General features: G+C 49.4%; 1 protein-coding gene across 1 annotated transcript in view; it reads right to left on the bottom strand.

Annotated features, from left to right (window-relative positions):
• Positions 1-428: 428 nt before the first annotated feature.
• LOC123114979 (BTB/POZ and MATH domain-containing protein 2-like) overlaps positions 429-25,059 on the bottom strand; it is a 37,171-nt gene continuing 12,540 nt past the window's right edge. Inside the window, exon 2 of the mRNA XM_044536313.1 lies at positions 429-1,345. Coding sequence (XP_044392248.1) covers positions 429-1,345 — 917 coding nt within the window. The remainder of the gene's footprint in view (positions 1,346-25,059) is intronic.

Genomic DNA, 25,059 nt, shown 5'->3' with positions numbered 1-25,059 from the left:
TTGTTATTTTTTTGCCAAAAGCAAATACACGTTACTTATTATATACAACAGTCAGACAAAGTAATAGACATATGAACTTTGCGAGCGAGAATATAAATAACCAGTATAGCCACCGTCCGAGTTGAAGGAACAATGTACGACATGATTAATCCACGGAGAAATCCACTCGCAAAAAAATGCACGGAACTTGCACTGTGCTGCAATGCACATTGATGTTGACGCTTACACCCGAATTAATAGTCCATTTCATGGAGAGACAATTTGCCCATGTGTTGGATCTTGTTGATTCAGGAGCATATATGCAAATTACACGATGAGACAAAATCAAGACACGTAACTATATAGGATCACACACGCACACGCACCCGCCCGCACACACAACCTCTCTCATCTAGCTCTAAGGGTCCATGCGTAAAATATATAGAGTGCTATTTGCGCTGGTTCGAAGCAAGCTTGGTAATGAGCTCGTTCAAAACAGAGGGATTGGTCATGATCAAATACTTCCAGCCATTAGTTTCCATTATTCTTTGCAGACATGAGAGAGATTGGGCTTGGATGAACCTCAAACATGCCTCTTTCAAACCGTGACAATGGTGTTGCTCGGCCAGAGCAAGAGTGGACCCCACCGAGCTCACGTGTACCTCCTCAGACCAGTGCTTTTCACATATGAACTTGAACCGCCGGAGGTCATATCTGTCTGCGGCTGCAAACAAGTCTTGTAGCCATTGCAACCTCATTTCATCCTCTTCTTCAACGGCTTGTGCTTCGTCCTCCTCCATGTCATCCTTCTCCATTTCTCGAAACGAGTCAGTGTAGATGAAGCTAAGCAAAGTGCTGAATATTGTTGCGTCCATGTCTTTGATTTGTATTACGCTAGACGTAGTGGTGCCTTCCTTCATGGGGCCAAAGAGTTGCGCCATGAAGACTGTTGATCGGGCAGCAAGCACACACCGGTGTGCAGCAAACGTCTCGCCGCTGACGTCAAACATCACGTCGGCACCCACCTTGGTTTGAAGAAGATTGTTGAAATGTTGACATATATCATGAGGAAGGGTGGCGGCGACCTCGGTATTGCAAACGATGACATCGCATCGGATGTTGAAACCACCACACTTCATATTACGTGATTGTTCAAGGACATCTTTCCTTGTGAACTTGTCGTTGCCCTGGGACGTCTCACTGCGGGAGAAGCTGTAGGTCTTAGTTCCAGGAATGTACACTGGCTTGTGCTTCTCAATCTGGTCGATGAAACTAAAACTGAACTTGGCCTCCACAGTCTCGTCTTCATCATCGCTGTCATCGTCGTCATCGTCTATGAGACGACAAAGGTAGAGAGATATGAAGTTAGTGCAGCTTTTTTTAGAGAAAAGGCATCAACCGAGCCCGAGATGGGGCTCGAGCCTAGCCCGGCTTTGAATTAACAAAGTCATCAACCGGCTAGGATTACAGAACACAAGAACCAAAGAAAAAAAAACAACACGGTAAGATACATAGACGCTGGTAAGCATCTAACTAGCCTCAAAGCTACAAGTTAGAAGATAAAACAGATAAGCACACAACTGCAGACATCGAGGCCCTCCTCCGAGAACGAAGCACCAGGGAGCTAGGACCAAGCTGGCACTGAGGAGAAGGGGATGACCGGCATCACCAGGGAGTGTGGTCACCAAACAGCTATGGACCCCGGCACGGCACATCCATCCAATTCCATCTCCGAAGAAGGCCACAACCTCCTTGCCTGGCTCGAAAGGCGTCGTACCGTCGAAAGATATAATGTTCCACCTAGAACTATAATGGATGCCGCCGGAGGATGGCCACATAGAGAGGATCCCCGCACTCCGGACGAGCCGCCAAAGCTTCCCTCAAGCAGAATTGCCCATGGCCCGGCCGCAGAGGACGGTTAGCACCAAGCTTGGACGAAGAGGACACACCACTGACGTCGCCGAATGCACCCCAACAGCGCAAACCAACCAAACAGCTCCCAAAGGCGGCACCTTCAAGAAGGACACTAGTAGAAAAGGGGCCATTTGTCCCGGTTCATATGGGCCTTTTGTCCCGGTTGTTGAACCGGGACTAAAGGGTCGTTACTAATGCCCTGGTCCTTTAGTCCCGGTTCTTACACGAACCGGGACAGATGGGCCTCCACGTGGCCGGTGCGCCGAGCCCAGGCAGGAGGGCCTTTGGTCCCGGTTGGTGGCACCAACCGGGACCAAAAGGCATCCACGCGTCAGCATTTCAGGGGCTGGGGTTTTTGTTTTTTTTGAAGGGGGGGGGGGGGTTGGGGGTTTTGGGGGGTTAATTTAGGTGTTTCATATATTGTGTTAGCTAGCTAATTAATAGGGCGAAGTGTCCTCTCTTATCTCCGTGCTTCGTTGACGCTACGTACTATACATAGAGAGGCCCTCGACACGCTAGCTAGTAAGAAAATGAAGGAAACCATTAAGTACAGAAGTTCGTCATGCATACTGAGAGAAGTGATTGATCGACCTCTCCTTCTCCGAGAGATTGGTCGAACAACAAGTTTTTGTATTATCTATCCGACGCTACTGGCTACATACATATACAATATGTAAGATCTCTTACAATCCCCTAGCAATTGAAATCAAATTCCACATGGTATTCTCCGGCTTTATTGATGGCGTGGTCAAGAAAGAATCCTGCCAATTCCTCTTGAATTGCTTTCATGCGATCTTGTGGTAGGAGTTCATTCCGCATCTGCCACGTCTAATTTAAAGAAGGGGGTTAATACATATATATGAATGTAACTCAACAGAAATGATGGTGTAAGAAAATGAAATTGTGAATATTATTGCTTACGCACTTCATATTGTCTTTTAGAGTAGCCTCGCTTATTTTTCAAATTCACGTTGTAGATGAACTCGCACACGTAGTATCCACAGAAATCATTCCCTTGTTCCTGCCACAAGCACTTTACGAGAAATAGAGGTCAATCAAACTGATAATGAAGCATTATAAATGGCATTGATGAAAGTATAGCTATAAAATCAACGGGAGATGCGCGCAACTAGCTAGCCAGTAATACTTACTTTCGGGGATGTATATCGCAGCTCCTTCGGCAGTCCCGGAGCTTCTGCGGTGAACTGTTTCCAAACCCTGCAGGACAAAGAAAATAATTATTATTACTTGAGATATCAGGAAATGAACAAAAAGTTGCCGATATGGTGCGATAATGATCGATTGAACTTACTTGTTGAGCATTTTAGTCATGTCCGCATAGGTTTCTGGATCTTTTCATCTCGAGTCTAAGACGGTTACTATTCCCCGCTCAAGCTTAATCTGCAGAAGAGCATAGTGGAAGCTACGCACGCATGCATAACTCATCAATTATATTACTATGACCTCGCTCGAGTAATAAGGGAAACCGAATATGCACACGACAGTAACACTCACTCGAAGTTGTAAGGAAAGAGTATGGTATCTTTGTTTTAATTTTTGATCAACGATTGTAGCAAGTTGGCCTTGGCCTCTTTGGCGTGCTTTTTAACCTGAATTTCATCTATGATATTTGTGTTAATGAACCCAATATCATACATTTCTTGTTTTCTGCACTCGACGATCTTCAATCTGCATAATATAGTGAGGATAATTAATTATAAATACATGCAATGAAAGAGCCGAGCTATATATAGAGACTTAATGATAGAAATAGTACTTATAGACAGTAGCAAAAGAGCATTAATTTATCGAGGGACTTTTGATTGAAGAACTCGAAGAACTCCTCAAATGGAACAGACAACAGATCAGTTCCAACGAGGTCGTGCTCCTGTTTAATTCTCAGATACAAAGTATTCGTCCCCCCAGACTCTCTGCAGGTTTTCATGTATCAATTATGGAATCTTTGCATCATCGTTGTTAGAGATTTTTCATATTTGACGAGAGACTTCCCGTACTCGTATTTGTGTTCGTCCACCTCCATGAAATCAGGAAGTTTATCGTCAGGCAGGTAATCTGTAAGATTGCCATAACCGGCCACCGTCCCTGGAGCATTAGCAACGATGTCGCCGCTAGACGCATTGAGCGGGGGGCACGATTGATTTGGTTGTTCGCCGAGCTGGGCAATTTTTTTTGGCAGCTACTCGTTCTTTTGACCTTTGATGTCTGACAGTACTTCCTGACCACTCCGCTTCGAGATATGTCTGTTCAGTAATGCGCTCATAGTTGGTTCTCGGCGAAGACTTCGGTGGTTTCCTCAGGGCATCGATAGTGCGCTTTGCTTTCACCGGATCTACCTTTTCCTCTGGAGGTGGATGTCTCTTTGCTTTCAACCCTTCAAAGAAGTCGTCCACTTCGGCCCGCACGATCTTCGCGTGTTCCTACTCGGTCCTCTCGTACGGTAACATCTCTAGAGGCTTGAGAGAAGGACTGTATCTGTATTGCTTCCCACCTCTGGCTGTACTGCTAGACGCCGGAGCAGACGGAGCGGCTACGGCGTCTGTCTTCTTTCATACTTGCTTACAGGCGGAGGAGAAGGACTACAACGCGCCAGAGCAGCCGGGGCGGCGGCGGGTCTCTTCCGCCCTTGCTAGCGAGGCAGAGAAGGAGGAGGCTGCTGGCTGCTCGGGCGCGCCGGCGCAGGCGGAGAAGGAGGTGGAGTGCCGCCACACGTCGAAGAATGAGGCCGAGTGCCCTGATTGTCACTCGCCGGAGGAGGAGGCGGTGGAAGAGGCGGTGGAGGAGGTGGAGTGCCCTGACTCGGCGGGGGAGAAGGAGGAGGCGTCCAGTTCGGAAGCTTGATGAACTCATTCAGCCATAGGCATGGAGTCTTCAGAGCATAACCCAGCCGAGTCTCCCCTTCACCGGTAGGGTGGTCAAGCTGGAGGTCCTCAAATCCCTCCGTTATTTCGTGCACTGTCACCCTAGCATATCCTTCTGGAATCGGACGCCAGTGAAAAGTTGCGTCGGGTTCAGAAGGTCAAACTTGGCCGACAGCCGCCTTGACTTTTAAGTTCTGCCATTGCGCCATAAGGTGGCAATTTTGAGACTCCGTGATAAAACCCACGTGGTAGCTAGCAGGAGCCGTCAAGACATGCTCCAGCTGAAGCAGCTCGGTGGAAGCCACGCTGCTTCTCCGCTGAGATGGTGGGGTAGCTTCGGGGGAAGCTTCGGCAGGTCATTTGCTGCGATCTGCTTCTCGTTCCTCTAGCCCTTGTACCCTTTCGTGCAGTGCCTGCAGTTGCCTATGCTCCACTTTCTTCCTCCTCTCCTGGGTTTTGTAACCCCCTGCGTCCGGAAAACCAACCTTCCATGGAATGGAGCCTGGCATGCCTCGTGTCCGTCCAGGGTGCTCAGGATTCCTGAGGGCCATTGTGAGCTCATCGTTCTCCCTGTCTAGAATGAACGTCCCTTGCTACGCTGCATTGATATAGTGTCGAAGCCTCTTGACTGGTATTTTCAGTTGCTCGTCTGTCCAATGGCACTTCCCTGATATAGGGTCCAAGGTTCCGCCAGCCCCGAAGAACCAAGTCCGGCAACGCTCTGGCCAGTTCATTGTCTCTGGTTCAATCCCTTTATCAAGCAGATCATTCTCAGCCTTGGCCCACTTAGGCCGGGCTTTGAGGTAGCCACCTGACCCCGTGCGATGGTGAAACTGCTTCTTCGCAGCATTTTGCTTGTTTGTCGCCGACATCTTCTTACTCTTTTCTGCTGTCGTGTGGGCCACAAATGCGCGCCAGTGATCTCTGATCTTCTCATATTTGCCGATGAATTCTAGTGTCTCTTCTTTGTTGACAAACTTTTTCAGCTCTTTCCTCCACCTCCTGAATAGGCCTGCCATCTTCTTAAGAGCAAAAGACTTGATTAATTGCTCTGTAACTGGCTTCTCCGGATCCTCCTCTCACGGTAGGGTGAAATTTGTCTTCAGCTCAGTCCAAAGATCATCTTTCTGCATGTCATTGACATAAGACACCTCACGGTCTTCGTTATTAGGCTTATACCATTGGTGGTTGCTGATCGGGATCTTGTCGCTAACAAGAACCCCGCACTGAGCAGCAAATGCGTTCTTTGTCCGGATGGGTTCAAGCGGTTCGCAGAGCATTATACAGTGAACATACATACATACATACATACATACATACATACAGTGAGCATATACAAAGCATTATACGGCGACGACGATGATGGTTGGCAGTGGCGCGCGCTTATGGATGGCGTGCGGGGACGGCAATGAGAAGGAAAGGGGAGGAGGCAGGGGCTCACAGTGCGGGGAGGGGTCGAGGTCGCCGGCCAGAATCGGTGCGGCGGTGGAAGAATGGCCACGGGGATGAATGGGTCGCGGGAGCCAGCGTGGTGCTTCCCCGCAGCAACGGTGACGATGGGCGCGGGCGACGGCGACGGCGACGACGGGCGCGGGCGACGACGACGGCGTTGGCGGGGGCGGCGGGCGGCGTCGGGGCAGCCTGGCGACGACGAGGCAGGGTCGATGATGGAGGCGCGCGGACGGCGTCGGGGCGGCGCGCGGACGGCGTCTGGGCGGCGGGTAGCGTCAGGGCAGCGGACGGCGTCGATTTGGGCAGCCTGGCGGCGTCGATGAGCTCGGCGTTGTCGGGCGGGCTGGGGGGCAACTGGCGATGAGTTCGTCAAATTTTCCTAAGATATACCCAGGCCTTTGGTCCCGGTTCGTGGCACAAACCGGGACCAATGCCCCCCTTTAGTCCCGGTTGGTGCCACCAGCCGGGACCAGAGGCCCCTTTTCAGCAGCCCAAAGGGCGGGAAGTGGCGGCCTTTGGTCCCGGTGTTGGGGAACGTAGCAGAAATTCAAAAAATTTCTACGAGTTACCAAGATCTATCTATGGAGAGACTAGCAACGAGGGGAAGGAGAGTGCATCTACATACCCTTGTAGATCGCTAAGCGGAAGCGTTCAAGAGAACGGGGTTGAAGGAGTCGTAATCGTCGTGATCCAAATCACCGGAGATCCTAGTGCCGAACGGACGGCACCTCCGCGTTCAACACACGTACAGCCCGGTGACGTCTCCCATGCCTTGATCCAGCAAGGAGAAAGGGAGAGGTTGAGGAAGACTCCATCCAGCAGCAGCACAACAGCGTGGTGGTGATGGAGGAGCGTGGCAATCCTGCAGGGCTTCGACAAGCACCGCGGGAGAGGAGGAGTACTTGGGAGAGGGGGAGGGCAGCGCCAGAACTTTTGGTGCGGCTGCCCTCCCACCCCTCCGCTATTTATATGTGGGGGGAAGAGGGGGCCGGCCCCCCTAGATCTCATCTAGGGTTGGGGGCGGCGGCCAAGGGGGGAGGAGTGCCTCCCAAGTCAAGTGGAGGCCCTCCCCCTTAGGGTTTCCCCTTCCCATGCGCATGAGCCTTGGGGGGCTGGTGCCCCTGGCCCATTAAGGCTAGGGAGCCCCCCTACAGCCCATGCTACTGTATTGGACGTGGTGGAACAATTTCCGGACCTCCGGACCCCTCCGGAATCCTCTGGAACCTTCTGGAAGCTTCCCGGTACAATACCGGAAAACCCCGAACTTTTCCCGGAACCCGAACAACAACTTTCCATATATAAATCTTTACCTCCGGTGTCGTGGTTCTAAGTCTGACAGTAGAATGGGGGTTAGGTATGGAGAGGCAAGATCCTAGCTATGGAGTAGTTGTATACGCAAGGGATTTACGAGTTCACGCCCTTCTCGGAGGAAGTAACAGCCCTACGTCTCGGAGCCCGGAGGCGGTCGACTGGATTATGTGCGTATGAGTTACAGGGGTGCGAACCCTTTACACTGAGGAGGGGGTGGCTTATATAGTGCCTGCCCGACCCCTCCGACCCTCAGTTATGCGGGGTTTAAAGTACATAAAGGATTGGCGTTACTGGTAACGCCCTACATAAAGTGTCATCATGGTAATAAAGACTACTTAATTACAGACCGTTTGGATACAGAGTGACTCTTAATCTCCTGGTGGTCGAGTGAGTCTTCGTGGTCAAATGCCTTCGAGTCTGTCGAGTGGAATCCCTCTTGGTCGACTGGAACGCTGTTTCTCTGAAGATATCCTTGGGGAGGGTCCTCTAGACGGGCCTATGACCCTACCCTAGGTACATGACTTCATCATTAGCCCCCGAATGGATCGAGGTTTGAATGAGGAAGGAGTTGATAATCTTTCCGACCTGTTTTTGTGTTCTGTGTGTGTCTCATCCTGGATCAATGACCTTTTCTTTTTTTATGATGGCGTCAACTTTTCTTTCAGTCGCCTTGATCCATTCTTTTCTTCTGTCGAGTGAACTTTTGAACTAGGTGAACTTCTGAGTGACGGATCGTAGGAAATCTGCCATCTGACAAGTTGATCTGCTGTTAGCGGATTTTGCGGGATCCGAATTTTGGGAAGCGCACGAAGCGGGGTGGACCGTGGTACTCGGATGGGATAAGGCGTAGACGCCTCGATCTCCGCGCCGCCTTTTTCGCCATGTATCACATGCGCGTGGCTGTTTCGGGATTTGACAGGTCCGCCCGGGCCTACTTGTCAGCCACTCGGAAGCGTCCCTATATAAGGTGCCGGGCGAGGGTTTTTTGAACAGTGCCTCCCCATTCCCCCTTTCAGCCTTCTTCACCTCCGCCTGCTGCGCCCGCCTTTGCCTCCGCCCATCCACTCCTCGCGCTCTTCGCCGGCGACGATGGTGAAGGAGAAGACGGCGGCCTTGGAGCGAGTGAAGAAGGCGACGGCGACGGCGAAAGCGAAGGGAAGAGCAACTAGTCGGGGTGGATCTTTGTCGAGGTCTCGCCTGCCGCAAGGTTGGGTCCAAGGGGATTGGATCCGCTCGACCATCACCCAGGCGGACCTCAACGACCTGGCCAATAAAGGACTGATCTCTCACGGGTCAGCAAGGCTTCCGGGGACCGAGTGGCAACCGCAGCCACTGGAGGGTGAGTGCGTTCTCCTAGCCACTCATGTAGATCGTGGATTCTCCCTGCCACCGAGTCTTTTCTTCCGAGGGTTTCTGAACTTTTTCAGGGCGCAACTCCACCATTTCACTCCCAATTCCATAGACTACCTCGCCACCTTTGTGTCTCTGTGCGAAACCTTCCTGGGTTGTAGACCACATTGGGGTCTCTTTAAGCACATATTCACTTGTCGCTCTTAGACGGTGAAAAAGGCGAGTCCGGATGACGATAGGACTAAAGTAATCCAGATGTGCGGGGGTCTTGGGATCCAAGTGAGGAGTAAGAGTGCTTTTCCAGCCATGACCCTTCCCGAGTTGGTTAGAGGGTGGCAGTCAACCTGGTTCTACTGCCAAGACGAGTCGACGCCGGGGCAGTCGACTGGTCTCCCTCCATTCTCCATGGACCTAGTGAACAAGCCATCTTCTCTGAAGGTGCTCCCGGAGGAGAAGGCTCAGGTAAAAATGTTGATGGAGCGCGTAGTCCAACTCATTCGGGACGGAGTGACTGGCATGGACCTTTTGGAGGTTTTCCTTTGACAGCATATTCAACCGCTCCAATACCGAGGCCACCCGATGGGGCTGTACTGCGGCATCGAAGATACCACTCGGGTCCACCCAGAGGCGGTCAATGACGCCACACTGGAGAGGTGGATGGCTGCCATCACAGGGAATAAAGATAACCCTCGAGGGTCTAGGAGGATCCCACCACTCGACCATTCCTACACACCGGACACGGTATGACCACTTATCTCTGGTTGTGATCTTGCTTTATTCGTTCTGCTTTACTGCAAATTGGTCGATTAACCTTTGTCTTGTCTTGTTGTCCGTCAGGCCACCACTGAGTTGTACTCGATGCCCAATGGAGCGCAAGCGCTGACTGAGGAGGAAGAAGTAAGTGGAGGCGAAAGCCCAGAAGAGTGGGACTCGGATGCTGATGACGATGATGAAGACGATGACTTTGATGAGGAGGAAGAGGAGGAGGAGGAGGAAGTTGCACCTCCTCATTCAGAAAGATGCTCGAAGCTTGTCCATGACCCTGCAGCCGAGCGTGGTAAGGGGGTTGCGCCCGTCGTGCAGTCGACCAAGCGTCCTCGGACGACTTCTCCGGCGCCGACTGAAAAAGCTCCGAAGCAATCTCGAGTGGCGCCGTCAAAGCCGACGAAGGTCTTGCCGAAGATGAAGATGGTGATCCCCACTATCTCAGGGTAATAGTGTAACTTGAGTTTCCTCGTTTCACATGAATTTATTCTTGGCCGATTCGTGAGCTGACCGACTGACTTCTGGAGTTGCAGTGCTACTACTTCTGATACCTCGGCCAGGGCTGAAGATCACGAGATGGAAGATGCTGTTACTTCAAAACCTGGTATGACTTTTCTAGTTCTGTCTTCAGCCGGTTGGCTCTTTGTCTTTAATCTTGACTCTTTTCTGCAGCCCCATCTAACGTCGTTATTGACCTTCCCGACGACGATGATGAGGAACCATTGAGGCAGAGGAGGAACAGGAAGGCGTCTGCTGGCAAGGAGACTCAGGACGTGCCAGCACCCGAGACGTTGGCCGTAGAGGGGGACAACGTCACTCGGCCTACCATATCTTTTGCGGTGCTGCTGATGAGTGCTCGCCCTCCATCGTCGAGTGCTGCTCAGCCTTCACTTTTCTCGACCCACCACATCCCAGAAGACCAAGCCAATGCTGCTAAAGAAGCAATACGCCAGGCAGGGATCATGATGGAGCAAGTGAAGGCAATCCGAGACGTCAGTCAGGCGGCTTATGACGCCAGTTCAGCTCTTCAGAGTAATGTTCAGGTCAGTCGATCACTGCCTGTTCTGTTAGGATATGATATCTTGAAATCCTTCTTTCTGAAAATTTCAGTATCTGCCGTACACCCACTGGGTGTGTTGATTGACTTTCCGGATTAGTGGGGGCACGCTGGGTGCACCCACTGGGTGTAGTCCCCGAGGCTATGGTCGACTGCTGGCAGTCGACCATAGTCTTTATGTCTTAAGCTTTTTCTTTATTCGATCCGGTCGAATGGGTTGATAAATCGGTGGGGGCACGCTGAGTGCACCCACTAGGTGTAGTCCTCGAGACTGTGGTCGAGTGCTGGCAGTCGACGACAGTCAGAAGATAACCTCTCTTTTTTTCTTTTTTTTGCTACCTGTTGGTCGACTGATCGACTCTAACTGATAGAACTAGTGGGGGCACGCTGAGTGCACCCACTGGGTGTAGTCTCCGAGACTATGGTCGAATGTTTATATTCAGTTGTAGTCTTAGAAATGATATGATTTTTCCTTAGTCACTCGGAAGTGAACTGTCTTTGACATTTGTCGATTGGTTCTTCACAGAAATCTTGCGAGCTTGCGGCTCATTACACTGAGTTGGAGAAGAAGCAAATCCATCTCGGGCTTGATCTGAAACTGGTCCAGGAGAACCTCACGAAGTCGAAGGAGGAAGCAAAAGGTATGTTTGGTGAGAACTTCGACGACTGCTTTTTTCCTCTCGTCCGTTTCATAGTCTAATCTTACTGTGACTTTGTAGACAAACTGAGGGATGCTCTCAAGAAGAAAGGCCTTGACTTGGCTGAGATGCAGAAAGCGGCTTTAGAGAAGACCAAGCTCGCAGATGATAAGCTGGCTTCAATCACCAAGCTTGAAGAGGAAAATGCCAATCTGAAAGCTGCTCTTGATGCGGCCAACAAGGAGGTCAGTCGATTGAAAAGTGACAAGATTGCCTTGAGTGACAAGGCCAGTGAGTTGGTGGGAAAGAAGAATGATCTGGAGGCTTATCTGGGAGGACTCGCCAAAAAGCTATTCCTTATACTTGAAGGTAATCTTTTGTCTCAGATAGGCATTTTAACTATGATCTCTCCATCCGACTGCTGTCTTGACTCTGGGGTTGTGCTCATAGAGTTCTGCCAGAACTTTGAAGAGGAGACTGTTCGACTGGAAAACCTGGATCCCATCAACTCTCCTGTGAAAGATGAAGTCGCCATAAATGTGTTCCGACTCGAATCTCGCGTTGCTGCTGTTGTCGACTATCTTGCAAGGCTGAAGGTTGCAACTTCCCACATCGACACAACACTCTGGCCAAGAGAGACGCTTCAGAATGACCTCGAGTCTCTAATGACTCGACTGAACGAGGTTCCAAGTCGAGTGCAAGAATGGAAGAAGTCTTCTGCTAGATGCGGCGTGGAAGTTGCTCTGTCTCTGGCCCGTGTTCACTGCAAGGAGGCACGAGAGGACAAGCTGGCAGCCCTTAAGGTGGCTAATACCAAGAAGCATGATTTCCGATCTTTCATGGAGACCTTCATCGCCGCTGCCACTCGGATTGCAGACGGAATCGACCTGGATGAATTTGTTGCACCTTCCAGCCCTCCACAGGAGGGGTAAAAAACTTCTATGCTTGATACTTTTAAATTTGCCTCGGTATGCCGAGTGATTTTTGTAACCGATAAACCTTAACGGGCTTAGCGCCCGAGCACTTTCGGTCCCGTTGGATGTTATCTGAACTTGGATTCGACGTTGAATATGTTTGCATTTGGTTTGAGGTGTCTTTTGCAGGCTAGGGCGAAGCGCTTGTTGCAATCGACTTGTTCCTCAACACACTTAGGCGAGCACTGGGCCACAGCTAAGCCTCCGAGTGAGAGGTCTGCTCTCCACTCGGTAGGATTTTCAAAAACTTAGGCGAGCACTGGGCTGCAGCTAAGCCCCCGAGTGGGAGGTCTGCTCTCCACTCGGTAGGATTTTCAAAATCTTAGGCGAACACTGGGCTGCAGCTAAGCCCCCTGAGTGGGAGGTCTGCTCTCCACTCGGTAGGATTTTAAAAAACTTAAGCGACCACTGGGCTGCAGCTAAGCCCCCGAGTGAGAGGTATGCTCTCCACTCAGTAGGATTTTCAAAAACTTAGGCGAGCACTGGGCTGCAGCTAAGCCCCCGAGCGGGAGGTCTTCTCTCCACTCGGTAGGATTTTCAAAAACTTAGGCAAGCACGGGGCTGCAGCTAAGCCCCCGAGCGGGAGGTCTGCTCTCCCCTCGGTAGGATTTTCAAAAACTTAAGCGAGCACGAGGCTGCAGCTAAGCCCCCGAGTGGGAGGTCTGCTCTCCACTCGATAGGATTTTCAAGGCGTACCTCTGGAGAAGGAGGTAACAATCGACCTATACCTCGTCCTCCTTGCAGAGCGCACGTTGTATTTGTGGCGTAGCTCGGAAGGAGAGGGTAGCAGTCGACCTGAACCTCGTCCTCCTTGCAGAGCGCACGTTGTATTTGTGGCGTAGATCGGAAGGAGAGGGTAGTAGTCGACCTGAACCTCGTCCTCCTTGCAGAGCGCACGTTGTATTTGTGGCGTAGCTCGGAAGGGAAGGGTAGCAATCGACCTGCACCTCATCCTCCTTGCGTAGCGCATGTTGTATTTGAACTTAGGCGAGCGCAATGCTGCAGCTAAGCCTCCGAGTGGAAGGCTGGCTTACCACTCGGTAGGATTTTGTTTAACTTAGGCGAGTACTTGGACTGCAGCTAAGCCTCCGAGTGGAAGGCTAGCTTATCACTCGGTAGGATTTTGTTTTAACTTAGGCGAGTACTTGGACTGCAGCTAAGCCTCCAAGTGGAAGGCTGGCTTACCACTCGGTAGGATTTTGTTTTAACTTAGGCGAGTACTTGGACTGCAGCTAAGCCTCCGAGTGGAAGGCTGGCTTACCACTCGGTAGGATTTTGTTTAACTTAGGCGAGTACTTGGACTGCAGCTAAGCCTCCGAGTGGAAGGCTGGCTTATCACTCGGTAGGATTTTTTTTAACTTAGGCGAGTACTTGGACTGCAGCTAAGCCTCCGAGTGGAAGGTTGGCTTACCACTTGGTAGGATTTTGTTTTAACTTAGGCGAGTACTTGGACTGCAGCTAAGCCTCCGAGTGGAAGGCTGTCTTACCACTCGGTAGGATTTTGTTTAACTTAGGCGAGTACTTGGACTACAGCTAAGCCTCCGAGTGGAAGGTTGGCTTACCACTCGGTATGATTTTGTTTAACTTAGGCGAAACGGATTCGCAGCTAAGCCCCCGAGTGGGAGGCTGGCTCACCACTCGGTAAGGATTTTTTTTTACAGACTTGGGCGAATCGGATTCGCAGCCAAGCCACCCACTGGGGGATTGCTTTATGTGGACAAAAGTAATGACAATTACTGGGAAAATTATAAAGCTCTAGTCTTTGATAAATAAACTACAGAAGTGCTTTTATTACAATCCATCCGAGTGAATACTTAAGTATAAAAGGGGGCGGAGAAGCTCCGCGTTCCAAGCTCGGGGCTCGTCGATCTGATGCTCGACATTGTAAAGACGGTATGCTCCATTGTGGAGAACCTTGGTGACGATGAAGGGGCCTTCCCAAGAAGGAGCAAGCTTGTGTGGTTTCTGCTGATCCACTCGGAGAACCAGATCTCCTTCCTGGAAGGCTCGACTCGTTACGTTTTTTGGCGTGGAAGCGATGCAAGTCCTGTTGGTAAATGGTCGATCGGATCAAAGCCATCTCCCTTTCTTCCTCCAGAAGGTCGACTGCGTCCTGCCGGGCTTGTTCTGCTTCAGACTCAGTGTAAAGCTCGACTCGGGGAGCGTTGTGAAGCAGGTCGCTTGGCAAGACCGCATTAGCTCTGTAGACCAAGAAGAACAGAGTTCTTCCAGTCGACCGATTAGGCGTGGTCCTTAACCCCCAAAGCACAGACGGAAGCTCGTCGACCCATGCACCAGCCGCATGCTTGAGATCACGCATCAAACGGGGTTTCAATCCTTTGAGAATCAAGACGTTGGCACATTCTGCCTGTCCATTCGACTGAGGATGGGCGACTGAAGCATAGTCGACTCGTGTGCCTTGAGATGTGCAGAAAGCTCTGAATTCTTCGGAATCAAAGTTTGACCCGATGTCATTGATGATGCTGTGTGGGACTCCATATCTGAATATCAATTCTCTGATGAAGCTGACAGCAGTACCGACATCAAGGTTCTTGATGGGTTTAGCCTCAATCCACTTGGTGAACTTGTCGACTGCTACCAGCACATGGGTGAAACCGCTTCTGCCTGTTCTCAAAGGGCCAACCATATCCAACCCCCATACTGCAGAGGGCCAGACGAGTGGTATGGTCTTTAAAGCTGAGGCGGGCTTGTGTGACATATTGGAGTAAAATTGACATCCCTCACACTTGTCGACTATCTCCTTTGCCATTTCATTCGCTCTTGGCCAGTAAAATCCGGCTCGGTATGCTTTGGCCACGATGGTCCGAGAGGACGCATGATGGCCACAGGTCCCCGAGTGGATGTCGTCAAGGATTATTCGACCTTCTTCTGGCGTTATGCATTTCTGACCAACTCCAGTCGCGCTTTCTCTGTACAGTTGTCCCCTTATCATGGTAAATGCTTTAGATCGGCGGACGATCTGTCGAGCCTCTTCTTTGTCTTCTGGGAGCTCTTTCCTTAAGATATACGCGATATACGGTACTGTCCAATCAGGAGTGATCACCAATGCTTCCATGATCAGGTCGACCACCACTGGAACTTCAACTTCAGTCGGATCTTTGATACTCTTAGGCTGCGGAGCTTCTTCGGTAAAAGGATCTTCTGTGATTGATGGAGTATGGATATGTTCCAAGAACACATCATTGGGAATGACTTCTCTCTTGGAACCTATCTTCGCCAAATCATCAGCCGCTTGATTCTTCAGTCGGGGTATATGGTGGAGCTCTAACCCCTCGAATTTCTTTTCAAGCTTCCTCACTGCATTGCAGTATCCAGTCATGGCTGGGCTTCTAACGTCCCACTCCTTCATCACCTGATTGACCACCAAATCTGAGTCGTCATAAACCATAAGGCCACGGATGCCGAGTGAAATGGCCATGCGCAACCCATACGAAAGTGCTTCATATTCTGCTTCATTATTGGAGGAATCAAAGTGGATCTGGAGCACATAACTGAGCTTATCTCCTCGGGGGGAAACCAAAACCACCCCAGCACCGGAACCATTTAACATCTTAGAGCCATCAAAGAACATGGTCCAATGCTCCGAGTGAACTTGAGTCGGCTACTGTTGTTCAATCCACTCAGCAAGGAAATCTGCTATCGCCTGGGACTTAATGGCTTTCTTTGCCTCAAATTTGATATCAAGGGGAAGGAGCTCAATTGCCCATTTAGCCACTCGACCAGTTGCATCTCTGTTGTGCAGAATCTCTGACAGTGGTGCGTCGCTGACGACTGTAATGGAATGATCAGAGAAATAATGAGCAACCTTCTTCATGGTCATGTAGATCCCATATACAAGCTTCTGATAATGAGGATATCTTTGCTTCGATGGAGTCAAAACTTCAGAGAGATAATACACTGGGCGCTGAACTTTGAAGGCTTTCCCTTCTTCTTCCCGCTCGACCGTAAGTACTGTACTGACGACTTGTCCTGTGGCTGCAATGTAAAGCAACAGAGGCTCTTTGCTGATTGGAGCAGCAAGCACCGGCTGGGTGGAGAGCAGAGCTTTTAGCTCGGCAAACGCTGCATCAGCTTCTGGAGTCCACTCGAACTTGTCTGCCTTCTTCATCAGTCGGTAAAGAGGTAATGCCTTTTCACCGAGGCGAGAGATGAATCGACTTAACGCGGCCAAGCATCCAGTAAGCTTCTGGACATCGTGCACACGCACAGGGCGTTTCATTCGGAGTATGGTGCCAACTTTTCTGGGTTAGCGTCGATTCCTCGTTCTGAAACGAGAAAACCGAGTAACTTTCCGCCAGGAACTCGGAATGTGCACTTTGATGGATTAAGCTTGATATCATACCTCCTGAGATTGGCAAATGTTTCAGCGAGGTCAGTCAATAGGTCAGAACCCTTTCGCGACTTGACCACGATATCATCCATGTACGCTTCCACATTCCGACTGATTTGAGTGAGTAAACACTTTTGAATCATCCTCATGAACGTGGCTCCGGCATTCTTGAGACCGAATGGCATGGTGACATAGCAGAAGCACCCGAATGGAGTGATGAAAGCTGTTTTGATCTCGTCGGGTCCATACAGACGGATCTGATGGTACCCGAAATAGGCGTCTAAAAAAGACAATCTCTCGCACCCCGCAGTCGAGTCGACAATTTGGTCGATGCGAGGGAGAGGCAAATGATCTTTCGGGCAGGCCCGATTGATATGTTTGAAATCGATGCACATGCGAAGTGACTTGTCCTTCTTGGGGACCATGACGACATTGGCGAGCCACTCGGAGCGGTATATCTCTCGGATAAACTCTGCTGCAAGGAGTCGAGCCACCTCCTTGCCAATGGCTTTTCTCTTCTGAACGGCGGACCATCGAAGATGTTCTTTGACAGGTTTTGCTTTTGAGTCGACTCTAAGGCGATGCTCAGCCAGCCTCCTGGGAACACCCGGCATGTCAGCAAGCTTCCATGCAAAGATGTCCCAGTTCTCATAGAGGAACTGGATGAGCGCTTCTTCCTATTTAGAGTCGAGTGTTGTGGAAATATGGGTCGGAACTGCGCTAGGGTTAGTCGGATGAATATGAATGGGCTTCGTCTCACCAGATGACTGGAACGCTGACTATGTAGCAGGCTTCTTGGCCCGCAACAAATCACTTGGATCTGCATTTTTCTTGTATCCTTCCAGCTCTACCACTGTTATCTGGGCATCCGCAATCTTTGAGCCTTTCTGAAAACACTCTTCTGCCTTCCTCCGGTTGCCAGTGATAGTGATCACACCTTTGGGGCCAGGCATCTTTAATTTGAGGTACACATAACATGGTCGAGCCATGAACCGTGCATAAGCCGGTCTCCCCAAAATAGCGTGGTAAGCACTTTGGAAATCCACGACTTCAAATGTCAGCTTCTCTTTGCGGAAATGCTTTGAGTCGCCGAACACCACATCTAGAGCTATTTGGTCGAGTGACTCAGCCTTCTTTCCAGGAATGACTCCATGAAAACTCATGTTGCTGGAGCTGAGTCTGGACATCGGAATGCCCATTCCCTTTAGCGTCTCCAAATATAATATATTCAGCCCACTTCCACCATCCATCAGCACCTTCGTCAATCGAGTGCCTTCGACGACTGGGTCGACCACCAAAGCTTGCCTCCCAGGGGTGGCTATGTGAGTCGGGTGATCGGACTGGTCGAACGTAATGGGAGTTTGAGACCATCTCAGATAGCTTGGTGTCGCCGGGGCGACCATATTTACCTCACGGTTGATAACTTTCAATCGACTTTTGCTCTCCACATCAGGAAAAATCATCAGGGTGGAATTGACATGAGGATAGCCTCCATCACTATCCTCCTTCTCCTCAGCCTTGTCCGACTCCTTTTCTTTGTCCTTGGGCTGTTTCCCTTGAAACTGCTGGATTAAGAGCCGACACTGGCGAGTGGTATGTTTCGGGTAGATGAAGTTACCCTCTTCGTCTTTCTTCGTGTGGATGTGACACGGCAGATCCATCACGTCATTTCCTTCCTTATCCTTCACCTTCTTGGGGTTCTAAGATCCTTTGGGCTTCCCTTTGAATTTGCCCTGCGTCACAGCTAGAGCCTCTCCAGGAGCAGTTGGCTCGGATTTCTGCTTCTGCTTCCGATTGGAGTTTCCTTCTTCCGACTGACTCGGCTTATACTTGCCACTCCGGAGTCTGTCCTCTTCTTCACCGTTAGCGTATTTGGTGGAAATCTCCATCATTCGACTCAGGGTCATATCCCCGGTTCGACCAAACTTCAGACTTAACTCTCTGTTCTTGACACCATCCTTGAAGGCACAGACTGCCTGATGGTCAGACACATTTTCCACGGTATGATGCAAAGTGATCCATCTCTGGATGTAATCTCTCGTTGTTTCATTCAGCTTTTGCACGCAGACTTGCAGCTCTGTCAATCCGGCCGGTCACTTGCAAGTTCCCTCGAACATCCTGGCGAACACTCGCGAAAGATCTTCCCAAGTGTAAATGCTGCTAGGAGCTAACTGATTCAACCACGCCTTGGCCGAACCCTCTAACATGAGTGGTAAATGCTTCATGGCCACCTCATCATTTCCGCCGCCAATCTGTACCGCCACTCGGTAGTCTTCAAGCCAAGTTTCAGGCTTGGACTCACCGGTGAACTTACATACCCCAGTCGCTAACCTGAAGTTGGGGGGTATAACTGCGGCTCTGATGGCTCTGCTAAAACATTCTGGACCTGAAACATGGACTCGGCTGCTAGTGGGCGCATCTCTGTCATGGCCACCTCGATGAGCTATCTTCCAATCGACTAAACCTTGCACGATGATGGATCTCGCGTCAAAGCCTGGTTCCCTGGGGTCGACCGAAGCTCTCCGCCCAACACTGAGCTGACGCCTGTCATCTTGCTGCCGATGGGCGTAAGACCCACCCCTTGGGGGAGGAGTGGGCACTGGACGCCTATCATCACGATCAAATCGGTCATCATACTGGTCCCGCCGACCTTCACGTCCCTCGCGCCGCGGAGGCGATCTTGGGCTATGAGCCGACTGAACTGTATTCGCAGCGACGGATCGACTGTGAATCCTGTTGCGCGACTGTGACACAGCGGAATTCTGATCTCCTGCGGCTTGGAGCAAATCCCTGATCTGCGTCAAACCTCTGCCAGCCTCCGACTGGGAGGGCTGAATTGACTCTGCTATACGGGCTGGAGCTGCTAAATTCTGAATCGGGGTTCGATATACCTGAGTTGGTTGCGGAAAGAGCTGACGTCGACTGGAGTCGGGTACTCGTTGCCACGCACGCTCGTCGAGTGCTCGCTGGAGGTTCTCCAGTCGAGTGCGTTCAGCCAAGTTGGCCAAACGTGCCTCTTCCAAGGAACGAGCCTTGGGAGTTTCTCCTGCGATATGAGTATGCAGGGTATCCATGTTCCGGCGGCGAAGATCTTCTCTTTGCTGAGAGTGAGTGGCTCCGGTTGATATTCCTCATGGGCCTGAGCGGGGTCGCTTCCATCATCCATCCCGTCGATGCGGAGGAAGCCGGGAGGGCTACAAGGCCCATTGACCATCAGGACCTCCGCCGCAGGATCACTGCTGTCGCACTCGGATGCAGTCTCTACGGAGCCAGTCGACAGATCGAACAGGCCGTAGAGAGATTTGTAGTGCTCAATTGCCGCGACTTGGGTGGTGGCCGATTGGCGAGCTACTGCGTGTCTCACCCACCGCTGAAGCCTCGACCGACCAGAGCGCTTGCGCTGGCGGGAGACAGGGAGGGAGAACGGCAGAAGAGTCGAGCGGTACGGAGTCGACGGCTGCCGCAGCAGGACGCCGCGGACACATGCCCGAAAATGCGTCGCACCGCGGACGGGGAGCGCATCGATGTCGAGTGGTGCCTCCTGGAGCCAAGCGGAGTCGTCGGCAATGAAAGTGAGCGCACCGAGACGGATCTCGCAGCCCTCGACCAGAACTCCGCCAGAAACCATGATGAAGGCAATCGGAAAAATTGCAACTTCTCCAAAAAGACGCTAAGAGACCTGCCCCACGGTGGGCGCCAACTGTCGTGGTTCTAAGTCTGACAGTAGAATGGGGGGTAGGTATGGAGAGGCAAGATCCTAGCTATGGAGTAGTTGTATACGCAAGGGATTTACGAGTTCAGGCCCTTCTCGGAGGAAGTAACAGCCCTACGTCTCGAAGCCCGGAGGCGGTCGACTGGATTATGTGCATATGAGTTACAGGGGTGCGAACCCTTTACACTGAGGAGGGGGGTGGCTTATATAGTGTCTGCCCGACCCCTCCGACCCTCAGTTATGCGGGGTTTAAAGTACATAAAGGATTGGCGTTACTGGTAACGCCCTACATAAAGTGTCATCATGCTAATAAAGACTACTTAATTACAGACCGTTTGGATATAGAGTGACTCTTAATCTCCTGGTGGTCGAGTGAGTCTTCGTCGTCAAATGCCTTCGAGTCTGTCGAGTGGAATCCCTCTTGGTCGACTGGAACGCTGTTTCTTCTAAAGATGTCCTTGGGGAGGGTCCTCTGGACGGGCCTATGACCCTACCCTAGGTACATGACTTCATCATCCGGACCATTCCGGAACTCCTTGTGACATCCGGGATCTCATCCGGGACTCCGAACAACATTCGGTAACCACATACAAACTTCCTTTATAATCCTAGCGTCATCGAACCTTAAGTGTGTAGACCCTACGGGTTCGGGAACCATGCAGACATGACCGAGACGTTCTCCGGTCAATAACCAACAGCGGGATCTGGATACCCATGTTGGCTCCCACATGTTCCACGATGATCTCATCGGATGAACCACGATTTCAAGGACTCAATTAATCCCATATTCAATTCCCTTTGTCTAACGGTATAGTACTTGCTCGAGATTCGATCATCGGTATGCTGATACCTTGTTCAATCTCGTTACCGGCAAGTCTCTTTACTCGTTCCGTAACACATCATCCCGCGATCAACTCTTTGATCACATTGTGCACATTGTGATGATGTCCTACCGAGTGGGCCCAGAGATACCTCTCCGTCACACGGAGTGACAAATCCCAGTCTCGATTCGTGGCAACCCAACAGACACTTTCGGAGATACCTGTAGTGCACCTTTATAGCCACCCAGTTACGTTGTGACATTTGGTACACCCAAAGCATTCCTACGGTATCCGGGAGTTGCACAATCTCATGGTCTAAGGAAATGATACTTGACATTAGAAAAGTTTTAGCATACGAACTACACAATCTTTGTGATAGGCTTAGGATTGGGTCTTGTCCATCACATCATTCTCCTAATGATGTGATCCCGTTATCAACGACATCCAATGTCCATGGTCAGGAAACCATAACCATCTATTGATCAACGAGCTAGTCAACTAGAGGCTTACTAGGGACATGGTGTTGTCTATGTACCCACACATGTATCTGAGTTTCCTATCAATACAATTATAGCATGGATAATAAACGATTATTATGAACAAGGAAATATAATAATAACTAATTTATTATTGCCTCTATGGAATATTTCCAACAGTCTCCCACTTGCACTAGAGTTAATAATCTAGTTCACATCGCCATGTGATTAACACTGACAGGTCACATCACCATGTGACCAACATCCAAAGAGTTTACTAGTGTCTCTAAACTAGTTCACATCATCATGTGATTAAGACTCAATGAGTTCTTGGGTTTGATCATGTTTTGCTTGTGAGAGAGGTTTTAGTCAACGGGTCTGCAACATTCAGATCCGTATGTACTTCGCAAATCTCTAGGTCATATTGTAAATGCTGCTTCCACGCTCCACTTGGAGCTATTTCCAAATGGTTGCTCCACTATACGTATCCGTTTTGCTACTCAGAGTCATTCGGATAGGTGTTAAAGCTTGCATCGACATAACCCTTTACGCCAAACTCTTTATCACCTCCATAATCGAGAAACATGTCCTTATTACTCCAAGGACAATTTTGACCGCTATCTGGTGATCCACTCCTTGATCACCTTTGTACCCTCTTGCCAGACATGTGGCAAGGCACACATCAGGTGCGGTACACAGCATAGAATACTGTAGAGCCTACGTCTAAAGCATAGGAGACGACCTTCGTCCTTTCTCTCTTTTCTGCTGTGGTCGAGCTTGAAGTCTTAACTTCATACCTTACAACTCAGCCAAGAACTCCTTCTTTGACTGATCCATTTTGAACACCTTCAAGATCATGTCAAGGTATGTGCTCATTTGAAAGTACCATTTAGCGTTTTGATCTATCCTCATAGATCTTGATGCTCAATGTTCAAGTAGCTCAATCCAGGTTTTCCATTGAAAAACACTTTTCAAATAACCCTATATGCTTTCCAGAATTCTACATCATTTCTGATCAACAAGATGTCAACAACATATACTCATAAGAAATTCTACAATGCTCCCACTCACTTCTTTGGAAATACAAGTTTCTCATAAACTTTGTATAAATCCAAAATCTTTGATCATCTCATCAAAGCGTACGTTCCAACTCCGAGATGCTTACTCCAGTCCTTAGAAGGATCGCTAGAGCTAGCATACCTTTTAGCATCCTTAGGATCGACAAAACCTTTCTGATTGTATCGCATACAACCTTTCCTTATGAAAACTGGTAAGGAAACTCGTTTTGACATCCATCTGCCAGATTTCATAAATGCAGCTTGTGTTAACATTATTCCGACGGACTTTAAGCATCGCTATGGATGAGAAAATCTTATCGTAGTCAACTCCTTGAACTTGTGAAAAACTCTTCGCCACAAGTCGAGCTTCATAGATGGTGACATTACCATCCACGTCCGTCTTCTTCTTAAAGATCCATTTATCTTAATGGCTTGCCGATCAACGGGCAAGTCCACCAAAGTGCATACTATGGATCCTATCTCGGATTTCATGGCTTCTAACCATTTGTCGGAATTTGATCCCACCATCGCTTCTCCATAGCTCGTAGGTTCATTGTTGTCTAGCAACATGACCTTCAAGACAGGATTACTGTACCACTCTGAAGTAGTAAGCATCCTTGTCACCCTACGAGGTACGGTAGTGACTTGATCCAATACTTCATGATCACTATCATAAGCTTCTACTTCAATTGGTCTAGGCGCCATAGGAACAACTTCCTGTGCCCTGCTACACACTTGTTGAAGTGACGGTTCAATAACCTCATCAAGTCTCCACCATCCTCCCACTCAATTCTCGAGACAAACCTTTCCTCGAGAAAGGACCCGATTCAAGAAACAATCCCTATTGCTTTCGGATCTGAATTAGGAGGTATACCCAACCGTTTTGGGTGTCCTACGAAGATGCATTTTATCCGCTTTGGGTTCGAGCTTATAAACCTGAAACTTTTTCACATAAGCGTCGCAGCCCCAAACTTTTAAGAAACGACAACTTAGGTTTCTCCAAACCATAGTTCAAACTGTGTCATCTCAACGGAATTCCGTGGTGCCCTATTAAAGTGAGTGTGGTTGTCTCTAATGCCTAACCCATGAACGATAGTGGTAATTCGACAAGAGACATCATGGTACGCACCATATCCAATAGGGTGCAACTATGATGTTCGAACACACCATCATACTATGGTGTTCTAGGCGGTATTAACTGTGAAACAATTTCCACAATGTCTTAATTGTGTGCCAAAGCTCGTAACTCAGATACTCATCTCTATGATCATATCATAGACATTTTATCCTCTTATCACGATGATCTTCAACTTCACTTTGAAATTACTTGAACCATTCAATAATTCAGACTTGTGTTTCATCAAGTAAATATACTCAGTATCTACTCAAATCATCCATGAAGTAAGAACATAATGATATCCACTGCGTGCCTCAGCACTCATTGGACTGCACACATCAAAATGTGTTATTTCCAACAAGTTGCTATCTTGTTCCATCTTACTGAAAACGAGTCTTTTCAGTCATCTTGCCCATGTGGTATGATTTGCATGTCTCAAGTGATTCAAAATAAGGAGAGTCCAAACGATCCATCTGCATGGAGTTTCTTCATGCATATACACCAATAGACATGGTTCGCATGTCTCAAACTTTTCAAAATGAGTGAGTCCAAAGATCCATCAACATGGAGCTTCTTCATGCGTTTTTATGACTTACATGGCAGTGCCACAAGTAGGTGGTACTATCATCACTATCTATATCTTTTGGCATGAACATGTGTGTCACTACGATCGAGATTCAATAAACCATTCCTTTAGGTGCAAGACCATTAAAGGTATTATTCAAATAAATAGAGTAACCATTATTCTCCTTAAATGAATAACCGTATTGCGATAGACATAATCCAATCATGTCTATGCTCAACGCAAACACCAAAAGACAATTATTCAGGTTTAATACTAATCTTGATGGTAGAGGGAGCGTGCGATGTTTGATCACATCAAACTTGGAAAGACTTCCAACACATATCGCCAGCTCACCTTTAGCTAGTCTCCGTTTATTCCGTAGCCCTTTTTATTTTGAGTTACTAACACTTAGCAACCGAACCAGTATCTTAATACCCTGGTGTTACTAGGATTACTAGTAAAGTACACATTAACATAATGTATTTCCAATATACTTCTATCAACCTTGTCAGCCTTCTCATCTACCAACTATCTAGGGTGATTCTGCTCCAGTTGTTGTTCCCCTTATTACAGAAGCACTTAGTCTCGGGTTTGGGTTAAACCTTGGGTTTCTTCACTAGAGCAGCAGCTGATTTGCCAT

The sequence above is a fragment of the Triticum aestivum genome, chromosome 5B (genome assembly GCF_018294505.1).
Source record: "Triticum aestivum cultivar Chinese Spring chromosome 5B, IWGSC CS RefSeq v2.1, whole genome shotgun sequence".
NCBI classification, from domain to species: Eukaryota; Viridiplantae; Streptophyta; class Magnoliopsida; order Poales; family Poaceae; genus Triticum; species Triticum aestivum.
This window is presented reverse-complemented; position numbering and strand designations above follow the sequence as displayed.